The 13484-nt window shown below is 43.2% G+C and overlaps 1 protein-coding gene across 1 annotated transcript in view; it reads right to left on the reverse strand.

Moving 5' to 3' along the window:
* FAM234B (family with sequence similarity 234 member B) overlaps positions 1-13484 on the reverse strand; it is a 32315-nt gene that overhangs the window by 2061 nt on the left and 16770 nt on the right. The window contains exons 5-12 of the mRNA XM_048499400.1: positions 12137-12267; positions 10835-10982; positions 9070-9211; positions 7681-7824; positions 5920-6004; positions 5249-5404; positions 4056-4158; positions 838-1061 (exon numbers count right to left, since the gene is read on the reverse strand). Of these exons, the coding sequence (XP_048355357.1) occupies positions 838-1061; positions 4056-4158; positions 5249-5404; positions 5920-6004; positions 7681-7824; positions 9070-9211; positions 10835-10982; positions 12137-12267 (1133 nt within the window). The remainder of the gene's footprint in view (positions 1-837; positions 1062-4055; positions 4159-5248; positions 5405-5919; positions 6005-7680; positions 7825-9069; positions 9212-10834; positions 10983-12136; positions 12268-13484) is intronic.

The following is a 13484-nucleotide window of genomic DNA, read 5'->3' on the forward strand; positions in this document are numbered from 1 at the left end:
AAGATAGGCAAGGGACTGGATCACAGGGATACTGGGGGGAAGGCTTGGGGCAGCCAGCGGGACCTGGTTGGTACAGGATCTGGGAGGAGCCGAGCAACACTGTTAAAAAGTCCAAGGAGGACAGGGCTAAGGAAGACTGCGACTGACCAGACTCCTGAAACACTGGGGGATCTAGCAGTCAGGAAGGCCGAGTAAGAAAGAATCTCTGAATTGTCCTTCTCATCTGAGGCCAACCATGCTGACACAAACCCTAACGAACATCTCTCTGGATTGGCTATTGAGGGACCCCCAAGACATGAGACAAAGGTAGAGAAGGCATATTCCCATTTGGTAGAGCTTACTTGTACATTATCCCTTTTTCAGAACCAAAGTATCTCCAGTGACTCATTCCAGCTTTAATACACATAGAAATGATCTGTAAATAATGGCCCAAACTCAATATTTTCCTTCAATTACTTTGTGTACAGCATCACTCTGGAATATGATCTACAGTGCATGGACATCCCCCCACCCCCCATATGAGACTCTTTTAAAAAAAAGCACCCCAAACAGCTTTAAGCCATAATGCCTTGTACAAATTCTTGCCTAAGAAACATCTGCGGAATGCAACCGAACTATAAAACAGCCAGAGAAAACCTGAACCATCACCTTTCCAGAGTCAAAACAAAGGGTCCATTTGTCTACCACCTCCATGCTTCTGAAACTTCACTCAGCACTAGATTCTGTAATTTATCAGATCTCAAAGCCCATAAATTTGACTGCTTTCACTACAAAAGGATGGGGATGCCAGTTCTCTTGGTCTGCACAGTGTTACTAGAGCTTTTTAAATTATCTTACCTTGTGAGTAAAATCAGTAAACTTGATCCTGGAAAGCAAGCGCCTTAATTCCCCATGGCTGACTCTGAGCTTGGTCTCCTGCAGGGACACTACTCGACTTTGAGACATCATGGCCCACTTCAGACGGAGTTTGCTGACAGACAGCAACCCTGGCTGGTGTTCAGAGGTGGGGCTTGTTGTCACGGTAATATAAAATGCATCTTTTTGGAGATCATTGATTCCAACTGACAGATCCCAAGGGAAAAGAAGACACAAGTGAAAGCTCAATAATTCATCACATCCTAATAAAATATGATAGTCAGGTTAACTTCTATTGGCTGTGTTTCAGTGTGCAGACTTTCACCATTTCATCTAGTTAGAGATGGGCAGCCCCATCTAAATCTGGAGGTGGGAGGACATGGTGCCAGTATGGTGCCACTATGCCACCTCCAATAGGGCTTTCCAGTGACTTGGGGAGCTCAGAAAAGCCCTGAAACTCCCCTACCACTGGAAAGCCCCATAGGATTTAAAGGACATATGCCACCAAAAGTGTGCTGTAAGTCTGAGGGCTGGTGTAGTGTGCAACTAGCGTTAAACACTGGGAGGGAGCCGACTAATATCAGCTTTGCAACCAAGAACACCCCAGACTCTCCCCACCCACAACCACACTGGCATGTGAGCAGGACACCAGCACAGCCCTGCCGCACCCCAGACTTTCAGGTTTTGCAGTGGTGAGGCTGCAGAACACGTGGCCGCCAGCCATCTGCCCCCTTGGCAAGGGTAAGTGCCCCAGGGAGGGCAAATGCACCAGCGTGAGGTCGCACTATTTCCAGAAGCACTTTCAACCCCACTCCCTTTTGGATGGGACTGAAAATCTACTTAGTGTCCAGTGAGTCTAAAACTCTGTAATGAACACAAATGTCTCTGCAGAACTGATGTGAAAGTTGCAATCACCACTGGCATTTCTGACTCTGGTAACTGCTGTAACACACAAGCAGAGACTAGAAATTATAAAGATTTAAAGTATGTGATTCTGAAGCCTTAACCTCAACAATAACAACAATTCTGACAGTGCTGTAAATAACAGAAATTCCCCCATTGACAGCAACGGAAAAAATTCAATGCAAAACACAGAATCTTGGGCCAATTTCTGGGGGTGCCTGCAGGGGGTGCATTTTTAAAGGTATCGGCATGAATATTTCAGGGTATCTTCTGAAGACTGTCCTGATGCTGACCCCCAGGTTTGGTGCAGCTTGGTTCAGGGGGTGCCAAGTTATGGACCCTCAAAGGATAGCCCCTATCTTATATTAGCTCCCATTGGAAACAATGGGGGATAGTGGCTACCCCTTTGGTGGTCCATAACTTGGCCCCCACTGAACCAAACTGCACCAAACTTTGGGGGCATGATCAGGACAGTTTCCTGAAGACACCCTGAACATTTGGTGTCACTAGCTGAAAAAAAAGGTTTTTTTGTAATTTTTTTGGTTGAACCTCCATGTGCAGGAGCAGTGGAACAAAACTTTTTTTCAGCTAGTGACACCAAACTTTCAGGGTGTCTTCAGGACACTGTCCTGATCATGCCCCCCAAGTTTGGTGAAGTTTGGTTCAGGGGTACCAAAGTCATGGACCCCCAAAGGGGGTGCCCCACCCCCATTGTTTCCAATGGGAGGTAATATAAGATAGGGGCTATCCTTTGAGGATCCTTAACTTGGCACCCCCTGAACCAAACTGCACCAAACTTAGGGGGCATCATCAGGACAGTCTCCTGAAGATACCCGGAAAGTTTGGTGCTGATACCTTCAAAAATGCACCCCCTGAAGGCACCCCCAGAAATTAACAGGGGATTCCTTGTTTTGCATTGATTGTCAGCATTGTTGTCAATGGGGGAATTTATGGGGGTGCCTGCAGGGGGCGCATTTGTGGGCCTATCCGCACCACAATTTCAGGATATCTTCAGGACACTGTCCTAACCATACACCCCAAGTGTGGTGCAATTTGGTTCAGGGGGTCCAAAGTTATGGGCCCTCAAAAGGGTACACCCTATCTTCCATTAGCTCCCATTGGAAACAGTGGGGATGGGGCACCCCCTTTGGGGGTCCATAACCTTGGCACCCCTGAACCAAACTTTACCAAACTTGGGGACCATCATCAGGAGAGTGTTCTGAAGACGCTCTGAAAGTTTGGTGTCACTAGCTTAAAATTTGTTTTGGTTTCACTGCTCCTGCACATGGAGGTTCCGGGGATCCAAAAAGGGTTTTGTGTGTTGAACTAGTAGCCTTTGGTCAGGCAAAGAGTCATTATTCAGATTTCTCCCTCTCTCTTTTTAAAAAGTTAATAGCAGCCAGTGGGTGGGGGTGTTCCTGAATCATACTGAAGTCACATCACTGGAACAGGATAATTTCTCCCCTGCCAGTTCCTTGTTCAATTGGCCCTTCCCAGAGCTGCTGTTTGGCCTAGAAGGAAAACATAGAGGGGCTAGGCTGCTACTCATTTTTAAAGGAGGTCTAATCTGCCACCATCAGGAGCAGCTTGAACTTTTGAAACCCAGATCCATCAGCAGCTTGTCTTATTCCCATGCCCATTAGACTGATCAATTGATTTAAAAAGTTTGAAAGCAGCAACATACTACTGCCCGGGTAGTTTATAACACAAAGGAACACAACAATAACAATAATACAATTAAAAGTCAGAAGCAGCAGCCAAATAACCCCTGACGTTGTTCAAACAGCATTCACAGCATAATAAAACTTCCATATTAAAAACAGCTGCAGCAGCCCAACAATATCATCAAAACCCAGCAATAATTAACCCAGGGAACCTTAAAGCCATCTACCCAGTATCTAAAATGAGGAGGAGGAGCCCCAGCCAAGCATTTGGGTGATGAGATAATCCCTGCTGGCTACACTAAAGCTCCATAAGTTCAGCACTATGCAAGCCAGTTGTGCGAACTTAGTTCAAAAACTGAGGCTCCAGTACTGCCAAGGCCCTGTTACTAGTGTCTCTTCTCCTGATTTCATAGGCAAGGTCAGATCCATTCAGGGCTGGTTCAAGGTTTTTTGTTTGTTTTGTTTTGCTGACCCAAACAATTATTTTTTTCACCAAAAGACTTAAACCCTCTCAACAAGCCAGGAAAAAAAGGAGAGCAAGTGAAAAGATTGCACAGTACAGATATGGAAGAGTTTGAGCATTTAGGTTCCTTGGTATTGCTTTCACAGACACACACACACATATATACTCACTAGATGAAGCTGTCACTGTGCCTGTTGTATTGCTAAGGTCCAAGAGGACTGTAGGGAAAGCAGGATGAAGGAGATAAAGATGGTGAACTCTTGGGCTGGGTTCCTATGTTTTAAAAAAGTCATAAATTGTCAATTTGCTACAGAGTTCTTGGGATTTGATACAACATGGATCTTGTCCTATGGGGATTTCCTAAATCTGACCTGAAAATGATCCTTTTATTGTATTGTCGAAGGCTTTCACAGCCGGAATTACTGCAGTGTTGTGGGGTTTCCGGGCTGTATGACCATGTTCCAGTAGCATTTTCTCCTGACGTTTCTGATCCTCTGAATGATCCTCTGAAGATGCCAGCCACAGATGCAGGCAAAACATCCGGAGAAAATGCTACTGGAACACGGCCATACGGCCCGGAAACCCCACAACACTGCGATCATTTTATTCATTTTCATCATGTGCTGAATTTTTAAGATGAAAATGAAATAAAAATAGAGTCAGGGGAAATTCTTCTAGAGATTTCTCAGTTCTCTTTCAGTCTCATAAAAACCATGGACAAAAAACATGTTGCCACTAGGTCATCATCCAGTTTACACCTAGGTAAATGTTAAGAAGCATTGAGGAGACAAAAGAAGGGATTGTAACTGATTCTCCCCACTTGAGCCCCATGTCACAGCAAAACTCCTTTAAAAACCCTAATGTCCTCATTATTTTAAATGTAGCTTTTGCACAGTATCAAAGTGCAGAGCACTTTCAAGAAAATGGGTGGAGTTGCCTCTCCTTCTAGAGGACCAATGCTTCAAAAAGATTAATCAGCTAGCAGGCTTGATTGTTATTATTTTAAATTTATATACACAATGAATCAAGCAGAATATAAATGAAATCCAGATAAGTATCATGTAGCAAATTCCAATAAAGATCAGCGAAACAAACAGACTGTAAAAACCTCATAAGACACAGGCAAAAATAGACAATGGCAAGGTTTGATCCATGCCAGAAATTTGTTTCCACATCAGGTATCAGGACTGAAAATATGTGAAATGGGGGGGGGGGGTGTATTTGAGACAATGAAAAATACCTTTCTTTCCCTGGCTTCCAAGGCAAATAACATGGAACTCAGGCAACTTTGAGCCACAGCTCTTTTGTTATGCAGATATCAAACAAACCCTTCTCCTTACATAGGAACTGGAATCTTACGTACCAAGCTCTTTAGGAGAGGCTGCTTCTCGTTAGCCCAGAAGAGAAAGATGGATTTTCTATCTAGAGTCATAACCGACAGCACATCTGATTTTTTCATGTGACAAGGCAGTTCATAGTTCCACACAGGAAGGCCTGATTTACCATCTACCACCAGCACCTGAAAGAAGAGAACCTAAAGTAAGCATACTAATGAGAAAGACAGTGGACAGAGAGAGAAAAAAAGGCACCGTCCGTATTCAGTGGCCTCCGATTAGTAAGTGTTGGGGTAGTATATGAAGGGATACAGATCCCACTGTTGCCCTGTTAGCAATCTTCCCTGGAACATCAGGATGGTACATTCTTCTTCACACAGAGTCATTAAATGCATTACATAGAATAAGACAGCAGAACTCCAAATGCCTTTATTCAGGTGGTTAACTAGCAGATAGAAGGCTCCATTGAACCAGTCCATCTCTCTGGTGTACTGGTTTATCAAATACGGGGCGTTTTTTCCACAAAACAGAATTTTGCAAAATATGTATTGAGCACTCTATCAAATTGCAAAACACCAGTTGATTTCTTTTGGCTATTGCTCAGAAATATGCTTACAACTACCTGCAGATACAGCTGTTACTTTCTGATATAGTAACCAACAGGTGACACATAATGTGCAAACAGAATCTGTAAACCAACCTTTTTCATTATGCTGTTTTCACTCTGTGCCTGAAGTATGAAGTCCAGTGTTAGATCATCATTGAAGTAGCCTGGGGAAGGTTGGCTGCAAACATTCAGAAAGCAATAGTCAGAACCAAGGAGAGATAGGGCAGTCATTCTAAAGGAACAAAGTGCCCTTGCTTTTTCCTGGAACTAAATCCAGGCTCTTCCAAAATAGATCAAGCGGCTCATTCAACAAATATATATAATGGCAGGATCAAGGACCACTTGTTGGTCCACCAGAAGGAAAAATATAGACAGTAATACTTCAAAACCCAACTATACATAATGAGAGAAAATTCTGTGCTGGTGTAAATATTATGTTCATTGTTATGTTTTATTACCCTTTGCACTGCTTACAGCCAGTGGTCTAACCGTTATAGTGTCAAACTAGGAACTAAGAGAAGCAGGTTCAAATCCCATCCTTTTCTAGGAGTTCACTGGATGTCCTTAGGCCAGCTACACTCTCTCAGACTCACCGACCTCACAGGGGTGTTGTGGGGATACAGTCAGGAAGGGAGAAACATGTGTCACCCTGAGCTCCTTAAAGGAAGGGCAGAATAAAAATGCACTGAATAGGCAGATGTCTTATTTACACTAGAAAAAGGGACAGCGGCATAGCCTCGCCAGAAGCTGGTCAATCCTCTGACAGCCTAGAAACAGTAGCAGTCAGTGTCAAAGATGTGGGAATGCCTTTTAGCAGAATTCACATTGGTATCGATGTTGGCATGGAAGCTCACAACACCTTGGCATTCGCAGTGTTGGCACTAAGAGTCCAATTGCTTGCTGAATTCTAAATGGCCCTTTGTGTGTTGTACATGAGGACCACAGATGGTCCCAATGATAATCTGAGACGGACTTGTAGACATACATGGATGAATGCTGTTCTCTAACAGAGAGCCCATTCACCCTCACAGCATTGACAAGGGTGTCAAAGGGAAACTTATGAAATGAACTAAGGATTTCTTCATATTCATGGTACCAAGACATTGTCTCATATAATTTATTATCTTGATATCAACAGACAGATTGACCATTTTCCTCAAACAGTGACAAAGAACAGTCATACTAAGAAGTCAGCCTACTTTTTCCATAAAGGTTCAGCATAGAGAAGGGCCCTTTTTCAAAAAGGTATCCAAAGGTGAGACTCATAACTATCTACAAAAAAATCCCTAACAACTATTCTAAGTATGAATTATACACCAACAAACTTTTTTTACCACAAGAAAAATTACGAACCAGCTCTCTGGAGAGAAAAGCAATTCAGAAAAGTCCCAAATCACTGTTGCTGCTGTGGCAGATAACAAAGAACTAAGCAGCAAAGATGTGACATCTCCACAGTTCAAGAGCTGCACTTCTGAGGAAGGTTTTGGGGAGCTCAGTTCTAGCTCTAGAACTCTCTGCACATGTTCAAAGCTCATCAGTGTGATGAACAAAGACCACAAAGCAGTAAGCCATAGTTAGCACTAACTGCAGTTTAGAAGTCAGGAACAAACTGTGATTTAGAACTCATGTTTAATACCCAGAAACAAATTATAGAGTGATGGACAGCCTGCATTCAGATGTCTCAACAGACCGTTATTTATAATCTGTGGTTTATTGTCATGGCTGAATTGGCTGACCACAGAAGATGCCCTTGATTAATCTTCCTTTTGAAGTATGTGAGAAGTGCTAAAACAGTGTGGAGAGGAAGGAGATTCAGTTCATCTGAGCACAAAAGGAAGAAGAAAGAAAAGGAACCTGTCAACGTCCTGCTGCTCCAGAGTCCAATGAGGCCTCAAATCCTGTCCCCGCAGTAAGGTCAGACCATGTTCAGTAGTGATGAGGAGGTCACTGCAGTTGCCATCTGGAGACTTTACTGTCTGCAGAAACGCAACACCTTCCCTGGAGGATGCAGAACATTAATTGAGGTGACTGAGAATAAAAATTATTTCAAAAAAGGTCTCGTCAATGCAGCAGGTCTTCAGCTCATGTGAAGCCACATAGGACAAGTGCTGAACTGCAATTTCTATGGAGTCCCCCAAGAATGCTTTTGTGTTATACTGTATAAAAGGGGTCCCTAACTTTTTTCAGCCTGTAGGCACCTTTAGAATTCTGACACGTGGTGGCTGTTGCAGGGTGTGGGGCACATAGAAAGCCCCAGTGTAGGAGAGAAGAGGATTAAAGAAATACACTGGAAAAAAGTAGGAGAGAAAATACAGCCACAACTGAAGCAATATTATTTTAATCTATAAAACCAATCAGATCTTGCTTTAGCCAACATTGTGATTGCCTATGAGAAGTCTTTCTGGCCAAGAACTCCACATGCCCTCTCTTTTTTAAAAAAAATACTTGGTGGGCACTAGGAAAGATGCTGGCGTGCGCCATGGCACCCATGGATACCATGTTGGGGACTCCTGTCACATGCCCAAAGTCTCAAACAAGACTCATGTCTAACTCAGACAGGCAGCATAAGAAAAAGCCACTCTCAGGAATTTTTGCTTATTTCCCTCCATTAGAAAAGATTAGTATATACGACCATAGGCCTTCGCAATACAAGTACAGAACAATAAAATGTTAGTTACACCCTGATTAAAACAATATACATCACAAGTCTAACACATCAAATCAACAGGTTGGGTTGGTGGCTTTCTTTAAAAGCTCTTTAGATTAGAATGGCCATTATAATTTTGGCTAAAGTAAGATTCAGTGCCAACTTTTTTGTTCCTCCTCAGGCAAAATGGTTGTGAGTTCCAAGCCTAAACACACTTGCAATATTTGTCAATGGCATTTTGTACAGCCTTCTCCAGGAATAATTAATCTTTGAACTCTGTTCAAGACTTCCTCAGAAAACCTGTCTGTCCTGTTACTTTTCAGTTAGTTCTATTTACATTACTATATTGCCTATTATAATTTCTTACTTCTGTTAAATGTCTTGAATGTTTATTTCTGCATATAACGGCTTACAATTTTCTAGTCTACAGTTACTGCTCAAGAAATAGTCCTCCTCTGTCTTGAGGCTCAGAATTATTTATACAAAACATTCCTGATAGATGTACAGCCAGTTGGAAATTCCACCATACAACTGCCCATAGTGCAAAAAGTCAAGCAATCAACATTCCTCACAGTAGAGAGAAGACAAACTCCCACCTGTAAACACCAATGAGCTCTGACACATTGAAGGATCTGAGCTTCTCCCATTCTGGGTCTTCTTGCTGCAGCACAGGTGGGAAGCCGTCATGCTTTTTGGATTGAGCAAAGATATCACGCAAGGCAACTGCTTGTACGTTACCTAGACAAAAGGGAGGAGCAAAAGACTCAAGTGCTAGTGTGTTGAAACCTTGAATCTTAGGAGCAAAAATCAGGTAAAGTAGAAATAGGCTTTGATATGGTGAAGATGAAAGAGTTGCAGCAGTTACTCTGATTCTAAGACTGCCTTTCTACCTAATCAGTTAAAATGCTTCCTTTCGTAACCACATTTGGGACGTTTGCAGCTCATTCCACTTGAGTACCTTTTGAGAGAATTTGGTTGTCTTGCTGGCCATACAGTCCCTTCCATTTGGTCTTCAAGACTGCTCAAAAAGAGGGCACAAAGCCTTACACAAATGGACCTTGAGATTGTTTGGAGGGTTCCTAACTTGAGAGGAGTGAAGCTATCGTATACCCTTGACCGAAGAACGGTACACTCCTTCTATCTAGGATGGTTGTCCTCTTCCACCAAGTGTGCAGCTTCAGGAGGGACGCACATGGAGCAGTGAGGGAGGTAGGGGACACCCGCCTAGCCAGCCAGATCAGCCGAATCAACCCTGGAGATCAATGGGGTGACACATGTCGCAACCAGATCGCCCTCACATCCAAGGTCTTACACAACAAAATGTCAAAGCAAAATCCAACAACACCCCACCTTTTGGAGCTTACTCTTGCATGTCTGTTCCCAAGAGAATGGTGTGATATCTAATCCAGAATGTGAGTGGTGAGATTTACCTTGTTGCGCAGAGATGGCCATTTTTGACTTTTCCCTTAAAAAAATAACCCTACCTAATGTGCATTCCCATCAAAGAGACACACTTTGAAAAAAGGAAAGAATGTAATCGCATAAGTATTACTGTGCTGGGTTGATACAGCTACGGAATTCATAACCTTCCTAAGTAACAATTAAAAGAAGATAAAATAAACAAGGTTCACAAAGTTCCATGAAAGGGTGCATGTGTGAGAGATACTATTTATCTGTAATTATCTGTAGCCTCATGCAATTATATCCTGTACAATAGAAAAGAATGTGCAATTGTTGTAGGAATCACATTTTCCCCAGTACAAAAAAAATGTAGATGCATTGCACAAACAAGAGGTTGTACAGGAAGGTCTTGAGACAAATAGTATAGCAAAAGGTACTGAGCTTCTTTATGTGCTAGTCTTCTTCCATGCAAGCTTTATGTTTACATTCTAAATGGATGCCAGAGGGTCTTATTTTTTTTAAATTCCAGACTGGCTACAAGAATGAGGCAATTCCTAAGTACAGGGTAGAATTTTATAGCCTTTGCCAACTGACTCTCCCTGAATAGCAAGATTCTACCAGGTGATAACTGGAAGGTCAATTTAAACCTGGAGTCCTGAACTTCTAAATCAGAATGTCCACCACCTCATTATAGATTGAAGAACCCCATTATACCCTCTATATCTCCATACATCTCTGGCTCTTCCCCATTTTTCAGACAAACCACTAAACTAGTGACACTGCACATCTGGCACAACACCGAGTAGAGACTCCGGGGAAAGGGACATTGGATCACTGGACTTGGGCTCTGTTAATAATTTATGTATTTTTATACTTCTGGATCCTGGTTTAAGCTCAAGCTTTTTCTAATTTCAACATGGGTTAGAAATAAGATCAACTAAAGAGGAGAGGGAATCTTACCAAAGCCAAACAAGATGTAGATTGCTCCACGGCTGGTGATGTGAACCTGAGGCCTGATCAGTTTTCCATTTCCATTGATATTGTACTTCACAGATCCTCCCAGAGGGATGCCAGTTTTACCGGATATTAGGAAGAAATACAGGTCTGTCTACACAGAACAGGAAAGGTACACTAAACTACAGGCACGGATTTTCACCCATAAAAGCCTCTTTGCCCGACAATGAAATTGGAAACCACATCCTACCCACAAAGTCAAGTGACCCAGCATTCTACAACATTTTTGTTCAAACCTCCAGTTAACGGTTCACACAGTACTCACTGTAAATAATGTCAAGGCCAGTGATACTCACTCACAGTGGCTCTATGACATGCCACGTTGGTCCTTTTGAGCACTGATGCCCAATGTGGCACATACCCAATTGTTCAAGAAAGTGAGCAAGGCCATTCTGGGTGGGGATTATTGTTGGCAGGGGTTACCTCTGCACTTCCATCCAAACAGTGAGGCAGCAGCCTGGAGGAGAACAATCTTGATGGAGAGAAGAGTAAAACCAGCACCATCCAGGAGAAGTGCAAGCTGGTGGCTTTAATCCCTCTTCTGCATGGCCAGCTTGCCCTCCTCTGGGAGCCTGGTAATCTCACTCTCTCTCTCCTGATCGAATGGAGGAGACAGTAGGAAAGCAGAGAGGAAAGTAAAGGGCACACAGGCTTTTTGCACAGTGAGATTTCTCAATGCTGCTGGCTGACTCAAAGCAGGCTTCTGTAGTTGGAAGTCTTGCTGTAACTTGAACTGTGAGCCCCAAGTCCGGGACAGTGAGAGAAAGCACCAAGGGAAGTCATGCACATACAGGTTCAACTGTGAGGCAACCCTACATAAAGAAGGGTATTCTGGTACAAAAAAAGGTTATAGTTTTATATTTAATATTTCTAGTTACATGTTGTATTATTGTAGGTAGGTATTTCGTATATAGCATAAAAAGCGCATAGTAGTCATGTGACACATTTAGTTGATGGTAATTACATATGTGGCTCTCTGCAAGCCATGGAGCAACTATGACTGGCGTAGGCTTTAAAACTAAAATGAGGGGGACTATCATCCTTCACGAAACAGAAGAAAATCAACTGAAAAATTACAATAGCTGGTTAAACATACCTTTCTTTATCTAAGCATTCCAAAATCAGATAAAAAAAGTCTTGCTCATACTTGGCCTGGAAAGCATTTGTGTGGAAGACTATTTGCCTTCTACACCTTCTGTGTAATTCTGATCAGGTTCCCCACATTGCCACAAGCCATAGGTATCATACCTTTGCTTTCCCCAAAGCGAGGACCACTAAATCACTGGTCCTATCTCCATCCAAATCTGGTACAGTGACAGCTGGAGCAGCCAATGTTTCACTGGGCAGCTGGGATCGGTTGAGTGTCCAAATTTGTTCCCCTACAGGATGACAGACAAGGACTTCAAGGTTAGAAGGAGGCCAAATTAACAAGTGTACTGGAAGGTTAAAGAGATCCTCATAAAGAAATAAAATGCAAAAACAAAATCACTGTACACTGATAAACTGAGGGAAGATGAGGAATCTTTTCACTCATTGCTGCAAATGTCCATTTCTTTTAAAAGTAATATATGAAATAATCCTTGTCAGAGTTAAAGGGTGTCCTTGAAGTGAAAACAACGTCTCAGACTGGCCAAAATTCTCACACTGCAAGGCAAGGCAAGGCAGGACACACCAGTCTGGAGTGGAACAAGAGACTACACCACAAGTGTGAGTATTTCACTGACACAAGTTTCCCAGAGAGTCTACATATTTATTTATTTAAAACATGCTCAAGCTGCTTCATAGCACAAGACTCTTGAGGCAGTTTACAACACAGTTACAAATTATCATAAAACCCTATAAAGCACCAATAAAACACAAATGGCTATAGAAGCCGAGTAGAAGAAATAAAACCAAAAAAAATATTGGTAATAAAGCAGAAATATTAAGCCCAAAATCAACTAAGCAACAGGCTAATACAAATAAAAATAGGTTTTTATAAATTAACCCTCCCCTGAAACTACTCTCTTCACCAAATGGCTTCACCCAAGGTCTGAAACTCCTAGTAGTCAGTACCAGGCAAACTACCAGGAAGCAAATTCCTTGGAGGTGTCACCGACAAGAAAGCCAAATCTGGACTTTGAGTTTCAATCAATGCTGGTGTGACATTCCTGCCTCAAACTCCTTACTTTATGGAATGGAAGTGATGGGAAACTCAGGCTGTTTCCGCACGGGCGGAATAGAGCGCCCCAGGGACGCTAAAAACTGTGTCCTGGGGAGGGGTTCACACGGCCGGCCTTGCCACCCCCAAGCGGCGCGAAGATGCTGTTTTCAAACCTCGATCCCTGAGCGAGGTTTTTCAGAAGCAGCGTCTTCCAACCGCTGCCGTTCAAACGGCAGCAGAAGTGGCTGGAAGGCACCATTTCCCCCCCATCGTCCCTGAACGCCGTACCTCGTCTCCTGGCTTCCGGCATGTCGCAGAGACCAGGGGACACGTCCCCCTGGCCTGTGACTCCAGAGCCGCCGCTCCAGCCTGTGGGGGGGGGGGGTCCCCTGGCCTCTGCGACATGCCAGAAGCCAGGAGACGAGGTACAGCGTTCAGCAACGGCGCAGCCTG

Source organism: Sphaerodactylus townsendi, linkage group LG06 (assembly GCF_021028975.2).
Source record: "Sphaerodactylus townsendi isolate TG3544 linkage group LG06, MPM_Stown_v2.3, whole genome shotgun sequence".
Classification (NCBI taxonomy): Eukaryota; Metazoa; Chordata; class Lepidosauria; order Squamata; family Sphaerodactylidae; genus Sphaerodactylus; species Sphaerodactylus townsendi.